Source organism: Nerophis lumbriciformis, linkage group LG03 (assembly GCF_033978685.3).
Source record: "Nerophis lumbriciformis linkage group LG03, RoL_Nlum_v2.1, whole genome shotgun sequence".
Taxonomy (NCBI): Eukaryota; Metazoa; Chordata; class Actinopteri; order Syngnathiformes; family Syngnathidae; genus Nerophis; species Nerophis lumbriciformis.
In genome coordinates, this window is record NC_084550.2 from 10042979 (window position 1) to 10060000 (window position 17022).

The 17022-nt window shown below is 39.8% G+C and overlaps 1 protein-coding gene across 3 annotated transcripts in view; it reads left to right on the forward strand.

The window, feature by feature from the left end:
* The first annotated feature begins 2364 nt into the window (after window positions 1-2364).
* stpg2 (sperm-tail PG-rich repeat containing 2) overlaps window positions 2365-17022 on the forward strand; it is a 316591-nt gene continuing 301933 nt past the window's right edge. For all 3 annotated transcript variants that reach the window (XR_009811882.1, XM_061933387.1, XM_061933396.1), the window contains exons 1-4: window positions 2365-2484; window positions 2548-2651; window positions 2719-2865; window positions 5460-5630. Coding sequence is in view for 2 of the 3 variants with exons in the window: in XM_061933387.1 (XP_061789371.1) it covers window positions 2376-2484; window positions 2548-2651; window positions 2719-2865; window positions 5460-5630 (531 nt within the window). In the remaining variant the exon portion in view is untranslated. The remainder of the gene's footprint in view (window positions 2485-2547; window positions 2652-2718; window positions 2866-5459; window positions 5631-17022) is intronic.

A 17022-nucleotide genomic window follows, 5' to 3' on the forward strand; every position in this document is an offset into this window, starting at 1 on the left:
CTTTTAACACTATGTGAGTTGTGTGGTCCTCTGTTGTCCTGTTTTTTTTTTTTAATTTCTATTTACTGTTTTAATTGGTTTTACCCTTTAAAATCGTTTTTAATCATATTTATTTTTATATTGGTTTTATATTGGTTTTATATTTATTTTTTGGTTTTATTCAGTCATTGGTGGAGCTAAGGATATTTTCAATATAATTTGTATAAAGACTAACAATTGTATGTATAATAGTCCAATATTGTGAATAAAAGATTAAGATAACGTACACCACAATGTACTTGATACATTATAACTTGTGTATTAGAAAAAATGCATTTCTTGACGTAAGCATATGTTTCTTATAGTTAATACCTTTTTAACGACAATATAGTAATTTCCCTAAAGATAAAACAATTGGAGTATTTTTGTACATTATTATTAAATATCCGGATATATTTTTTAATTTTGGTATCATGAATGGTTTGTATGTAAAAATGCATTTTATAATGTAATTTTCTCATTATTTTGGTAGTATAGTAGGGCAGGGCGTTTCATACGATGGCCAATGAGGTGTCAAAAAGATAAGCACATTTGTGTTATAATGATGTAAAATTGTATTTTGCACAAAAAGTAAATCATAGAACAATTACGAGTGTATGTATTCGTTTTAGTACAAAACATGAATCAAATTTAAATCAGTTTGATTTTTAAAAGTGTAAACAAATCTGCTTCGGAACCCAAGTTAGACAGGGCGGCAGAGTCGTGTACAGAGAGAGTGTGGACAACCGTTTTACAGAGATGGTCCCAAAAATAGTCATCTTATAAGTAGACGCAGCATTGGCTGCTATGACGCGAGAAATTCGGCCGCCATCTTGAAGTGGTGATGAGGCGCCGTCGAGCAGCCTAAACTGACAGTTGACAGGTAGAAAACAAAGATGGTTGTCAGCGTTTTCCTTCTCAAATGAGCGGACTGTTGCAAATAGGAATCGGGGGAATACTTTTCACAAGTCAGATTTAAAATTAACATTAATAAAGATTTAACATGAATAAATAAAGAATATTACCACAGAGTTGAGAAGGAGCAAAGATCTTCAATAATACTGAAATCGTAGCCGCTAGCAAACAAGAGCATGACCATAATAGAATTGCTTGTCAATGAAATTAATTTAAAAAATTTCATACTTGAATAACATAAAGTTGAAATAAATGATGAAGATAAAGATTATTATTTAAGGGAATAATGTAATACAAAATATCAATACAAAGTGTCAAGACAGAATAAACTCTCTGCTGCTGCAGCAACAGAGATACAGTCTATAAGTCCCTAAGATATATAGATATCTAATGAATTGATAAACGTGGATCCCGACTTAAACAAGTTGAAAAACGTATCTAAATATACCATTTAGTGGTCAATTGTACGGAATATGTGCTGTACTGTGCAATCTACTAAAAAGTTTCAATCAATTAAAAATGTATTCATACATTGTTTATGTAGGATATACGCATATGTATATACAACCTAATCATATTGTTTCTTGAACTTAAAAATAGCTGACCGTTTTTTCCCCCTTCTCTGGGATTATATTCCCAGTTTTGATATCGGACATCTGGTCACTTATAGCATGTATGAATATTCTATTACTGTTAAGCAAACTATGAATAATAAAACACGCCAAAACATGTCCTTTATCATAGCTACACGTATGACAAAAAAGCGTGTGAAAATCAGTGGTATTCAGTGAGGTAAGATGAATTAAATGCGCTGACAGTTCATTGCTCCTGCCAAATGAATTGCACTGAGTGGAGCGGATCACCACTCCAAGATGGCGGCCCCGCGTCTCGTCAGCGCCAGTAGGCAGCACAGCTAGATGCTGCATCTATTTATAAGATGTCTATGGTCCCAAACATGGCGTCTGGAGTCACGTGAATAGTGTTGATCAATCAGAGAGAGCATACACAACTCTGTTTCAGATTGAACCCAAACATGGCGCTTGTAGTCACGTGAAGAGTTTTGACCAATCAGAGAGTATGGCCACATAATTACTTTAATGACTGCTCAAACGCTCATCACGTGACTAGAGAACGCCATGTTTGGAACCAACTTCGAAACTGGGTTTTCCACATTAGAGTCAAATACTGTGAGCAATATGAATGGCTGCAATGTATTGTGTTACCACTAGATGGCGGTATTACACAAGGTTGCTCACCAACGCCATATTCGGCTAAATGAAAATAGGCGGTGATTGACAGGGCGTTACTTGGCAACGGAGGCGTAAAGTAACACAGCGCTGACATGACACAGCGAAATGTCGACCTTACGTAATGAACTTAAATTAAGTTTGCCAATTCAAGACTTTGTTTATTGAAGTTGGTAAATAGTGAGATTTGCAAATATGTACGGACGGGCTCCAAGAGCCACCTTCCTGCCAAATAGTGGGACCTCGGCCACAGTTGGCCCTGGGTCTTACAACATCAACACAGCAAGACTTTCTACAGCGTCTGGTAGGATTGTTTAAAAATGATGAATATACTTTTAATGAGTACGTATTTTTGACCCTTCCATAGCTGGCTATGCTCCTTTCCTGTCCCTGGCTAGCAGACTTCCGGTGCTCAGTGAGTCCAGTGGGACAGAACCAGGACCTGGATGCTATGACTCCTCACCTGTGCAGGTAACATGTTGTTTCATTCTAGACCAAACCCCTGGCAACATGAACACGAGGGGACATTTGTCTTAAGATGAACGTCCATGGAGGCTGCAGTCTTCAGAACCGCGCCAAGCGTTTTGAGGATCCGGTGTCTGAGGGTCCGGGGCCGGGGGCCTATGATGTGAACATTCCCAGGATGACTGATGATGGACCATCGGAGAAGCTCGGCAGGAGAATGGTAGGCAGATAATGGGTTGGTGGAGACAGAAATAATTAGGGATTTTATATGACAAGGTAAAATAGGACACACTAAACATTTAATTTATATTGCCTTTCATGTTCTGCACACATAAAGTTATCTTGTGGTAAAAACATTAATTTACAATCATATTTATATGGGAACGCCTTGGGATTCCCCAGGAGGAGCTGGACAAAGGGCCTGGGGAGAGGGATGGAGATATATACTGTAGGGGTGTGGGGAAAAAAATCGATTCGAATTCGAATCGCGATTCTCACGTTGTGCGATTCAGAATCGATTCTCATTTTTAACAAAAAAAACAATACCATAACAATGCAATCCAATTCCAAAACCAAACCCGACCCAGCAACACTCAGAACTGCAATAAACAGAGCAATTGAGAGGAGACACAAACACGACACAGAACAAACCCAAAAGTAGTGAAACAAAAATGAATATTATCAACAGTATCAATATTAGTTAAAATTTCAACAGAGCAGTGATTACAAATCCATCATTGACATTATCATTAGAAATTTATAAAAAAAGAACAATAGTGTCACAGTGGCTTACACTTGCATCGCATCTCATAAGCTTGACAACACACTGTGTCCAATATTTTCACAAAGATAAAATAAGTCATATTTTTGGTTCATTTAATAGTTAAAACAAATTTACATTATTGCAATCAGTTGATTAAACATTGTCCTTTACAATTATAAAAGCTTTTTACAAAAATCTACTACTCTGCTTGCATGTCAGCAGACTGGGGTAGATCCTGATGACATCCTATGTATTGAATGAATAGAGAATCCTTTTGCAAGAATCGCGTTGAATCGAGAAAAAAATCGATTTTGAATCGAATCGTGACCCCTAGAATCGATATTGAATCGAATCGTGGGACACCCAAAGATTCACAGCCCTAATATATATGTAAATGATAAATGGGTTGTACTTGTATAGCGCTTTTCTACCTTCAAGGTACTCAAAGCGCTTTGACACTACTTCCACATTTACCCATTCACACACACATTCACACACTGATGGCAGGAGCTGCCATGCAAGGCGCTAACCAGCAGCCATCAGGAGCAAGGGTGAAGTGTCTTGCTCAGGACACAACTGACATGACGAGGTTGGTACTAGGTGGGCATTGAACCAGGGACCCTCGGGTTGCGCACGGCCACTCTTCCACTGCGCCACGCCGTCGATACATATATATGTATATATGCATGTTTATGTATATTAGGGGTGTGGGAAAAAATAAATTCCAATTCGAATCGCAATTCTCACGTTGTGCGATTCAGAATCGATTCTCATTTTTAAAAAAAATCTTATTTTAAAATGTATTTATTTATACATTTTTTATTTTTTTTAAATTAATCAATCCAACAAAATAATACAAATCGAAAAAAATCGATTTTGAATCGAATCGTGAGCCCAATAATCGATATTGAATTGAATCGTGGGACACCCAAAGATTCGCAGCCCTAGTGTGTGTGTGTGTGTGTGTGTGTGTGTGTGTGTGTGTGTGTGTGTGTGTGTGTGTGTGTGTGTGTGTGTGTGTGTGTGTGTGTGTGTGTGTGTGTGTGTGTGTGTGTGTGTGTGTGTGTGTGTGTGTATACACACTTTTTTTTTTTACTTCTAATGCATTTTTTGCAATCTTTAACCACCCCCAAAACTGTGATTCAATATAAATATAACATACTTGATTTGAAATACATGTAAAAAAAATGTTTTTTTAACTAACTCTAAAAAGTTCTGAAAAATAAATACTGTAGCAATAAGAACATGTAATGAAGTGGTCAAGGTTATTTTTAACAGCCCCATTTCAAAATACCAGGAGAAATAGAAAATACTCAATATATAAAAAATAGTAAATAGTATTTGGGTTAATTCGCCTTCATACATACTTGTGTATCTGTCCTGTTTTTAGAAAATATCAGTGTTTCTCAGCATGCATGACAATCACTTTTTAAAAAATTAATAAAATGTATGAATAAATACATGTGCGATTATATTTGTTAAAACAAATGTTTTCATTTAATAAATGAAATATTAAAAGTAAACAAATGAAATGTTTTCATTTAAATTGTGCATTAATGTGGTGTCCAAACAAAAATCCACACTTTAATGAGGGTTGACGACAAAGGCAAATGATTTGATTATTAACTTTTTGCATGTGACATTAACCTTGGAGAACAATTGTCGACTTTATCATTATTATTTTTAATCGTTTTAATCCTAAATCATTAATCTTCCCCCCTCTGTACCTTGCTGGGTTTATTTTATGTGGCGAGCGCACTGCAGGAGATGTTAAGTCTGAGTTAACATGAGAAACTCTCAGCTTTTAGCTCATCAAGGATGAAACATGAGATGATTTGAGTTAAAAAAAATAAAAATAATTGGAGCTTTGACTAAAAGCCTTCATGTGAGCTGTTGTGGAGATGTGCTGCTAATAGGAACACACACACAAGTGTACACACACACACGTGTTGTCCTGAAGAGTCGTGGAATAGTCCCTGTAGTGCTCAACAATATATTCCATTATTGGAGTTCATAAATAAGTTATTGTGTTGTTTTCTTCCAACGTGAAGGTGCATCAAGCTAAAAGTCTCCAGAGGCTCGTTGGCCAGTCAGACGTTCCTTCCATTCCGTCGCCGGGTCAATCCTGTGGCTATGAGGAGGACGCCCAGGGTCAGCTACGCAAGCAGGGGCCTCCAATTAGGGACAGCAGCATGGGCCCGGCCTACTACAACCCCGTGACTGTACGTATACTACACTACACTACTACAGTACAGTACTAATATAATAGTGAGTCACCACTAGCCTGGTACACTGCAAAAAGTCAGTGTTCAAAAACAAAAAATTACAAAAATTAGGGGTATTTTACTTGAACTAAGCAAAATTATCTGCCAAAAGAACAAGAAAATGTGGCTTGTCAAGACTTTCCAAAACTAGTAAAATTAGCTAATCTCAATGAAATTAAAATCAGTACCGCATTTTTCCCAAGTATAAGTCGCACCGGCCGAAAATGCATAATAAATAAGGAAAAAAAACATAAGTCACACTGGAGTATAAGTCACATTTTTTGGGGAAATTTATTTGATAAAAGCCAACAGCAAGAATACACATTTGAAAGACAATTTAAAATAAATAAAGAATAGTGAACAACAGGCTGAATAAGTGTACGTTATATGAGGCATAAATAACCAACTGAGAACGTGCCTGGTATGTTAAAGGGGAACATTATCACAATTTCAGAAGGATTAAAACATTAAAAATCAGTTCCCAGTGGCTTATTTTATTTTTCGAAGTTTTTTTCAAAATTTTACCCATCACGCAATATCCCTAAAAAAAGCTTCAAAGTGCCTGATTTTAACCATCGTTATATACACCCGTCCATTTTCCTGTGACGTCACATAGTGATGCCAACACAAACAAACATGGCGGTTAGAACAGCAAGCTATAGCGACATTAGCTCGGATTCAGACTCTGATTTCAGCGGCTTAAGCGATTCAACAGATTACGCATGTATTGAAATGGATGGTTGTAGTGTGGAGGCAGGTAGCGAAAACGAAATTGAAGAAGAAACTGAAGCTATTGAGCCATATCGGTTTGAACCGTATGCAAGCGAAACCGACAAACGACACGACAGCCAGCGACACGGGAGAAAGCGAGGACGAATTCGGCGATCGCCTTCTAACCAACGATTGGTATGTGTTTGTTTGGCATTAAAGGAAACTAACAACTATGAACTAGGTTTACAGCATATGAAATACATTTGGCAACAACATGCACTTTGAGAGTGCAGACAGCCCATTTCAGGCGCGCTAAGAACATATATTTTTCCACGATTTCAGCACTCAGGTTAACCATACCTAAATAGACACACAATACTGCATTACACAAGACCACCTGAATGTACTCGAATGATTGAAAAAAATAAATGTTTTTAAGCTAAATTATTGGTAAACACAGTTTATGTATAATCATTTAAAGTAAAGTTAAAGTTAAAGTACCAATGATTGTCACACACACACTAGGTGTGGCGAGATTATTCTCTGCATTTGACCCATCACCCTTGATCACCCCCTGGGAGGTGAGGGGAGCAGTGGGCAGCAGCGGTGGCCGCGCCCGGGAATCATTTTGGTGATTTAACCCCCAATTCCAACCCTTGATGCTGAGTGCCAAGCAGGGAGGTAATGGGTCCCATTTTTATAGTCTTTGGTATGACTCGGCCGGGATTTGAACTCACAACCTACCGATCTCAGGGCGGACACTCTAACCACTAGGCCACTGAGTAAAACAGCGAGTAATGAATAAAGTTTTCATCAATTAATATATTCTGTAGACATACCCTCATCCGCTCTCTTTTCCTGAAAGCTGATCTGTCCAGTTTTGGAGTTGATGTCAGCAGGCCAGGGAAGCTAGGGTGGATATTCTTCTCTTGATCATCTTCGGTGGCATAAGGGACGGTGTGAGCCAAGACATCCAGGGGGTTTAGCTCGCTCGTCTGCGGGAACAAACTGCCGCCATTGCTTGCCGTGCTACCGAGGTCCTTTGTCCCTGAATTGCTCACACACTCCGGCAGATTCAATGGGGGTCTGGCGGCAGATTTCTTTGGCTTTATCGTTGGAAATGCATCTGCTTTGAGTGTCGCAGGATATCCACACATTCTTGCCATCTCTGTCGTAGCATAGCTTTCGTCGGTAAAGTGTGCGGAACAAACGACTGACCATTTCGTCGGCTTTCCCCACACCCTCGTATTTTGAACAAATTTCGTCCAATTTCTTGCCACTTTCGCATCTTTGGGCCACTGGTGCAACTTGAATCCGTCCCTGTTCGTGTTGTTACACCCTCCGACAACACACCGACGAAAGTGAGAAAATGGCGGATTGCTTCCCGATGTGACGCCATCGCTCCGAGAGCGAATAATAGAAAGGCGTTTAATTCGCCAAAATTCACCCATTTAGAGTTCGGAAATCGGTTAAAAAAATATATGGTCTTTTTTTCTGCAACATCAAGGTATATATTGACGCTTACATAGGTCTGGTGATAATGTTCCCCTTTAACGTAACATATTATGGTATGAGTCATTCATATAACTATAACATATAGAACATGCTATACGTTTACCAAACAATCTGTCACTCCTAATCGCTAAATCCCATGAAATCTTATACGTCTAGTCTCTTACGTGAATGAGATAAATAATATTATTTGATATTTTACGGTAATGTGTTAATAATTTCACACAAGTCGCTCCTGAGTATAAGTCGCACCCCCGGCCAAACTATGAAAAAAACTGCGACTTATAGTCCGAAAAATACGGTAGTTGACTGGGAAGTGTTTATTATAATTTGGGGAGAGTCCGCTGCCTGATGCTTACCTGCTAAACGCTAAGCACTGACTACATGCGCTCTGAATACGCACTGCTGATTGGCTGTTACCGCTCTGTGTGTGACCAATCAGATGGTTGTGTGGGTGGGACAATGCTGGGTGCTGTGTAGAGGACTGACAGACAGGCAGAAGGAAGCGGAGCAGCTTGTTAAGACTTTAGCTTAGGCGGCTACTTTATATGTCCGTGTGGAAACTCGTTCGGTACACCTCCGAACCGAACCCCCCGTACCGAAACTGTTCAATACAAATGCACGTACCGTTACACCCCTAGTACATATATTTTTCTTCTCTCAAAATAGAAAGAAAGAAATAATACATTTAGTAAGAAAAGTTACAGTACTTTATTGATACATATTATTTCCAGGCTCTCAAGGGCCGCATAAAATGAAGTGGAGGGCCACATCTGGCCCCCGGGCCTTGAGTGTGACACCTGTGCACTAGATGAAACCTGCGTACCACAATTTGAGAATTGTATGACATCCTATTTATTATTATGAGCTCCACTAACCACGTTAAACCCAGATTCCGAACTAACAAAGGTCTTAACTCATTCTCCTTCTATGCCACATCAATGTGGAATGCGCTCCCAACAGGTATAAAAGAAAGGGCATCTCTATCCTCCTTCAAAACCGCAATAAAAGTACACCTCCAGGCAACTTCAACCCTAAACTAACACCCTCCCCGGATTGTTAATGTAAACAATCAAATGCAGATACTTTTTCTTATGCCTTCTGAGCTCTTCTGAGCAATTTTCGACACACGGACACGACAGAGAAAACAGTTTTCGTCATTATTGTTCAAATATTGTAACGTCTGTCAAGACGCTTATCTCCATTCGGTGCCACACGTCCACACCATCAAAATGCAGAGGCAAAAATTTCCACATCAACACCGTATGAAAAAAATTAGTGATTTTTTTAGTTGTGATTTCCTTCTCTGCATGATAGTTTAAAAGTAGCATATATTAATGCAGTATGAAGAAGAATGTTTTAATGTAGACATGCAAGCCTTGAAAGGAAATTTTGAAAATCAAGACTACATTTCCTGCAAATGGGTGCATTTCTACCCTATATTTTAACTTTAGATGTATTCTCATATCAAACTCTTTTGGCTGTCTTTTTGACACTTACATCCGGCGCCCCCCTCCACACCCCGGATTATAAAGAATGTAAATAATTCAATGTGATTATCTTGTGTGATGACTGTATTATGATGATAGTATATATCTGATAGTATATATCTGTATCATGAATCAATTTAAGTGGACCCCGACTTAAACAAGTTGAAAAACTTATTGGGGTGTTACCATTTAGTGGTCAATTGTACGGAATATGTACTTCACTGTGCATTTTTGTCCACTGTAACATTAGTTTCAACAGTAACACTGACTATGGGGATAAAAACAAGTGATTCCATGGCGTACCACTAGTTGGAGACACAGTTTGAGAATCACTGTATTATATTCAAGTTTTTATGCAATTAATAACAAACGGGGAGGAAAAACACAAAACAAATGATACAAAAGACATTTACTGTGAGGTCGGCCCTCACAAGCTCCAAGTTGTTCCCAGTTTCCTCAAATGCCGCACAAAACATCTCCTTTAACGCCAAATTGTAAGCGTAAGTGGAAAAAAATATGCTTTTTGGGAGTGTTTGCTAGCAGGAATGCACAATTTGATGCATTGGTAATTGATTAACACACCCTCAAGTGATCTGCAGCCAAGTTTGATTTGGTTTCTGCCTCGGTCCCTGTGCCAGTGCGCCACTTTTTGTCACAGGATAGAAAAGACTCAGACGTTATTTGTGCCGCCGTGAAGACATTTTGGAACCAGGTTACATCACTTCCTGCTGGAAACCACGACTGTTACCTCCCCGTGAAGGCCGTTGTTCACTTTTTGGGACAATTTTACATGGCCTACTTTTCCAACATAAGTGACTTTTCCAACATAAGTGACCCCCCCCCCCCCCCCCCCCCCCCCCCCATATGTATTTGAACTCTCCAAGTAGCCCTAATTTGTGTGTGTGTGTGTGTCCATTAGCGTTGGACACATCTAATGCACCAGTGAAGCAGCACTCCACCCTATTGAGTTATCCTCAAATCCATTTCCATGGCTAATGAGCGCAGCTCCACTTTAGCAGAAGTCACAATGCGCCGACGCTCATCCATTTTACATGCAGGCAACAAGGAGAGCCATTAGTACTTGTTATTCCTTCTTGTACGATGGACAAGTTCTAGTAAGAACAAACAAAATACACTCACACACAATATTGTATGCTGCTGGCTCTCAGTGATGTCATGTCTGATGGGAGTCAACAGCGTGTGAGTGTCAGTGGTCAGGTTGTATCAACATAGGAGTAAAAAACACTTCATGGATCAAGTACCTACTTCTACTGTGCATTTATTGAAACCACCTGCTCTTGTTTTTATGAAGGATGACCTCATTGAAGTCAATATATGAAAACAATATCATTTAGTTATTATTTAACCCTTAAAAGGTCACACATTTGGCAAAAAAAACAAACAAAAAAATATGTATACATGTTAGGTCAGGAAAAAACACAGAGGCTATTTCATCCCTACAAGCCTGTTTTGCAGGTTTCCCTGCTCTTCAGGGGATTTTATCCCCTGAATAAAATCCTCTGAAGAGCAGGGAAACCTGCGAAACAGAATGATATTGCAGATAGGTATGCAAAGCAAGCAACAAACTAAAATAAACATGGAAATTAATCACAGTGAAGCAAAAGTGAATAGTATAGTTACTTCTACTGTGCATTTATTTAAACCACTGGCTTTTGTTTTTATGAAGGATGACCTCATTGAAGTCAATATATGAAAAACATATCATTTAGTTATTATTTAACCCTTAAAAGGTCACACATTTGGCAAAAAAACCAACAAAAAAAACAACAAAAAATATGTATACAGGTAAAAGCCAGTAAATTAGAATATTTTGAAAAACTTGATTTATTTCAGTAATTGCATTCAAAAGGTGTAACTTGTACATTATATTTATTCATTGCACACAGACTGATGCATTCAAATGTTTATTTCATTTAATTTTGATGATTTGAAGTGGCAACAAATGAAAATCCAAAATTCCGTGTGTCACAAAATTAGAATATTACTTAAGGCTAATACAAAAAAGGGATTTTTAGAAATGTTGGCCAACTGAAAAGTATGAAAATGAAAAATATGAGCATGTACAATACTCAATACTTGGTTGGAGCTCCTTTTGCCTCAATTACTGCGTTAATGCGGCGTGGCATGGAGTCGATGAGTTTCTGGCACTGCTCAGGTGTTATGAGAGCCCAGGTTGCTCTGATAGTGGCCTTCAACTCTTCTGCGTTTTTGGGTCTGGCATTCTGCATCTTCCTTTTCACAATACCCCACAGATTTTCTATGGGGCTAAGGTCAGGGGAGTTGGCGGGCCAATTTAGAACAGAAATACCATGGTCCGTAAACCAGGCACGGGTAGATTTTGCGCTGTGTGCAGGCGCCAAGTCCTGTTGGAACTTGAAATCTCCATCTCCATTGAGCAGGTCAGCAGCAGGAAGCATGAAGTGCTCTAAAACTTGCTGGTAGACGGCTGCGTTGACCCTGGATCTCAGGAAACAGAGTGGACCGACACCAGCAGATGACATGGCACCCCAAACCATCACCAAGCTCTGTCATCCGGGGGGAGCTCAAAGTAAAGCCGCTGCTCCTCCACATGGAGAGGAGCCAGATGAGGTGGTTCGGGCATCTGGTCAGGATGCCACCCGATCGCCTCCCTCGGGAGGTGTTCAGGGCACGTCCGACCGGTAGGAGGCCACGGGGAAGACCCAGGACACGCTGGGAAGACTATGTCTCCCGGCTGGCCTGGGAACGCCTCGGGATCCCCCGGGAGGAGCTGGACAAAGTGGCTGGGGAGAGGGAAGTCTGGGCTTCCCTGCTTAGGCTGCTGCCCCCGCGACCCGACCTCGGATAAGCGGAAGAAGATGGATGGATGGATGAATATACTCCTCCTTTCTTAACCACGCCCCCCACCTCCCGAAATCTGAGGTCTCAAGGTTGGCAAGTATGGACTGCCGTAAACACCAATCATTTTATCCGGGCCGGTAAAACATTTTCATAACATCCATCCATTTTCTACCGCTTGTCCCTGTTGGGGTCGCGGGGTTGCTGGAGCCTATCTCAACTTCATTCGCATAAACTTTGTAATTGTGAAAAAATATAGTAACATAAGCTGTTCTTGTTATATATTTTTTTAAACAGCACCTTTTAAGGGTTGAATAATAAATAAGCGATGTTGTCTAGTATCATATACACGTAACCACGAGCTATGTTGTGTTTTGGCTTTTAAAAGCCCTTTGTAGACATAAAAATGCAATTTGTGTCTTCGGACCGCGCAGCAGCTGTGACCGACTCTTCATGCTGGTTTTGTCTACGTGCCATATTAAATAAACTGCCTCTTTTTTAACTACAACTATCTCAACATCTTTGTTTCCCCCCTTTCCCCCTCATCGGATCACAGGGGATTGAACCCGCGATCTCTCCCAGCGCTCGCTGTTGAAACACGGAGACCCCTGTGGAGTTTGTGCTTTGAGTCAGACTCTCTTCTTCTTCCTATCAGGATGTGTCAGAGTGAACGAGGCCGGACAGCTGGGTCAAGGAAGAACTTCTCATAGAAGTTGAGACGCTTTGATTTCAAAGTTTACGTCTTTTTTTTTTATATATAAACGCACCGCTGGTGCTCTCACATTTAAGTTAGGAACATGAACATTATTAGGCAGCACAGACCCCACGGACCAGTCTTAATACTTACATGTATAGACCGCATACTTGCCAACCTTGAGACCTCCGATTTTGGGAGGTGTGGGGTGGGCGTGGTCGGGGGGCGGGGTTAGGGCCGTGGTTAAGAGGGGATGAGTATATTTACAGCTAGAATTCACCAAGTCAAGTATTTCATATATATATATATATATATCTATCTAAGAAATACTTGACTTTCAGTGTTCATTTATTTACACATATATACACACACTTAACACTCATCTACTCATTGTTGAGTTAAGGGTTGAATTATCCATCCTTGTTCTATTCTCTGTCACTATTTTTCTAACCATGCTGAACACCCTCTCTGATGATGCATTGATGTGTGGCACGCACAAAAGTGCTTTCATCCAATGCATTAGAGTCTGGAATCTTCCATCTCTCCCTAGCATGGCCCAAAACCGGTCAATCTTTGCTTCCTGAGGAAGATCTTCAGTGCCAAGCACTTGGTAGTCCACTACTTCTTCCCGGAGGCTATCCAGGTCCAATCGCAGCTGCGGCTTGGAACTTACAAGCTGTTATGAGTAGCGTGTGTGTGTGTGTGTGTGTGGCCCTTTTAATAGGTGAGCATGTGAGGTGAGTGACGTCAGTGAGTGTGTGGGCGAGAGAAGAGAGGGAGCGGTAGCGTGAGTGCGGGCGGGGACTAGTTTGCTTTGTGTTGGATTGGCTGTGTGCAAGCAATCAAAGCAAAATTTGCAACTAATCGCCGGACTCAGGCAGGAAAGGTGCAACAAAGCGTATTTCTTCATCTTACTCGGCGTCGCCATGGCTGTATCTTCCTCGTTCTTCTGCTTCGTCTCCTTGTGTGCGCAGTTGTGCACTGCACTCTCTAAAAGCCGTAGATGTTATTGATGTTACAGATGGCAGTATTGTCCTGTTTAAGAGTGTCACAACATTGCCGTTTACGGCAGACGAACTGCTTTACGGTAGACAAAAACATGACTGCTGTTGTTGTGTGTTGTTACCGCGCTGGGAGGACGTTAATGAAACTGCCTAACAATAAACCCACATAAGAAACCAAGAACTCGCCCTCGATGATTCTACAGTTATAACGTGTTTGGGCAGGCACACTGTTTATATCGTGGGAAAGCGGACTCAGGTCCGCATGGAGCTGGAGGACACGCCCCCTCCAGCTCTGCCTGAATTTCGGGAGATTTTCGGGAGAAAATTTGCCCCGCGAGGTTTTCGGGAGAGGCGCTGAATTTCGGGAGTCTCCCGGAAAATCCGGGAGGGTTGGCAAGTATGATGGACCGTTTAGCTGAGGTTAAAGGTCACAACATGCTGCAACTTTTTCACTTTTGTCAAACTTATCAACCTTTCTTCCCGCTTTCTAAGTAATGACCATGTACAGTGTCTCCCACAGATTGGCAATCTATTTGTAACAATGACACCGTCGTAACATTTGCATAATTGACTATGATGCGTGTATTTTTTTTAGAAAGACTATAAAATATTATTAGTTCCAACGTATCTTTTTCTTGTTAGATGATATTGTTTTGCTGTATTTTTAATTGTAGCTGCTTATTTTATTACTACAATATAACACAGGTTACAGTTTATACCAGGCCTGGGCAATTATTTTGACTCGAGGGGCCAAATTTAGAGAAATAAATATGTCCGGGGGCTGGTATATCTATTTTTAGGAACACTAATACAAAACCTCACAATGTCTGATTGAATGCTAAAAAAGTTATGACAGATTGCTTCAAAAAACAGAATGGTATTTTCCCTTTTTTTACTGAATGAGACACGCAGAATGTACATGAAAATAAAGAATGCGGGATTTACAATATGAACGATAAAACACTGAATATTGACAACAGATCATGCAAAAGCGCAGATTCCAACCATTGAAATACTTTGTATAGTTCAATACTTACGGTCATTTGAAAACATCACTACACCACATAATGGCAGCTACACTTTCCATCTTAAAGATCTAAAAAAATATATCAAATTTTTAGGAAAACTAATACGAAACCTCACAATGTCTGATTGAATGCTAAAAACGTTATGACAGACCGCCTTAAAAAAGGGAATGGCATTTTTAATTATTTTACTGAATGAGACACCCAGAATGTACATGAAAATAATGTGGGATTTACAACATTAACTATGAAGGATAAAACACTGAATATTGACAGTATATGAACATCACACCCCCTCTCCATCCACATATTTTACAATCAAGCGAAACATAACAAAAATGCAACAAACAGCGAAATATGAACGTGAAGGGTAAAAATCGATCTTAAATATTGAGAAAAAAAATTGGGGGGGAATTTCTTGCGGGCCAGATTGAAAAACTTAACGGGCCGCATGTGGCCCCCGGGCCTTAATTTGCCTAGGTCTGCTTTATACACTCCTGGTTTATTGACATATATTATTCTGCTGTCTCTGAATGTTGGAATTTAGTTTGGCAGCTACGTAAACAGTCTTTTATATTACAGGTGAAAAAATGTCTAACTTGATTATTGATATTCTCTACAATGAATTTAATACAGAACTATGCACACAAAGGAAAGTATTACTTTATCAACAACACCCAGAAACGCCGCCGGCTTCGTTGGGCCCCGAGCTTATCTAAGATGGACTTATGCAAAGTAGAAAAGTGTTCTGTGGTCTGACGAGTCCACATTTCGACTCAAAAGCCAGCATCTGTGATGGTATGGGGGTGTATTAGTGCCCAAGGCATGGATAACTTACACATCTGTGAAGGCGCCATTAATGCTGAAAGGTACAAACAGTTTTTGGAGCAACATATGTTGCCATCCAAGCAACGTTACCATGGACGCCCCTGCTTATTTCAGCAAGACAATGCCAAGCCACGTGTTACATCAACGTGGCTTCATAGTAAAAGAGCGCGGGTACTAGACTGGCCTGCCTGTAGTCCAGACCTGTCTCCCATTGAAAATGTGTGGCGCATTATGAAGCCTAAAATACCACAACGGAGACCCCCGGACTGTTGAACAACTTAAGGTGTACATCAAGCAAGAATGGGAAAGAATTCCACCTGAAAAGCTTTAAAAATTGGTCTCCTCAGTTCCCAAACGTTTACTGAGTGTTGTTAAAAGGAAAGGCCATGTAACACAGTGGTAAAAATGCCACCTTGCCAACTTATTTGCAATGTGTTGCTGCCATTAAATTCTAAGTTTATTATTATTTGCAAAAAAAACAAGTTTCTCAGTTCCAACATTAAATATCTTGTCTTTGCAGTCTATTCAATTGAATATAAGTTAAAGGATTTGTAAATAATTTTATTCTGTTTTTATTTACGAATTACACAACGTGCCAACTTCACTGGTTTTGGGTTTTGTATATAGGACTATATACAATACAGAGGAGCCATGTTAAATCAACAATACAGCTCAATGTAAACTAAAAAAACAATGCAATCTTATAGGATAAAGCAGTGTTTCTTAACCATAGGACCGGGGCCCATTATTGGGCCTACAGTGCCGCCAAAATAGATCTGTTTCTCAGCTGTGGTACGCATGGGCCGCAGCGGTACTCAGTTGAAATACTTTTCCACCATTTGTGGCAGTAATGACAATATGAAACAAACAGAAGAAGACTGGAGCTAAAGTCAGAGAGAAATGTCTTAAGCGCAAAAAATATGACTACAGTTAACCATTTTAGTTAGTTTACTTAAACATATATCATTATTATTTATTAGTTTGTTTTAATATTCTAAGCCTTGATATTTTATATTTTAAGACATGATGACAATCTTTGTGATTATCACATGCGTTCATATCATCTGACAAGGTTTATCCTGTTAAACCATAAGTAGGTTAGGTTTAATTACTGAATATGATTACAATCAAGAGTAAGATTACTAATTCAGTGTAAATATTAGAGTGGGGCTCCGAGCCCCTTTTGTAGGAGAAAAGTTGGGCCCCGAAGTCTAAAAGGTTAAGAACTTCTGGGATAAAGGTTGGTGC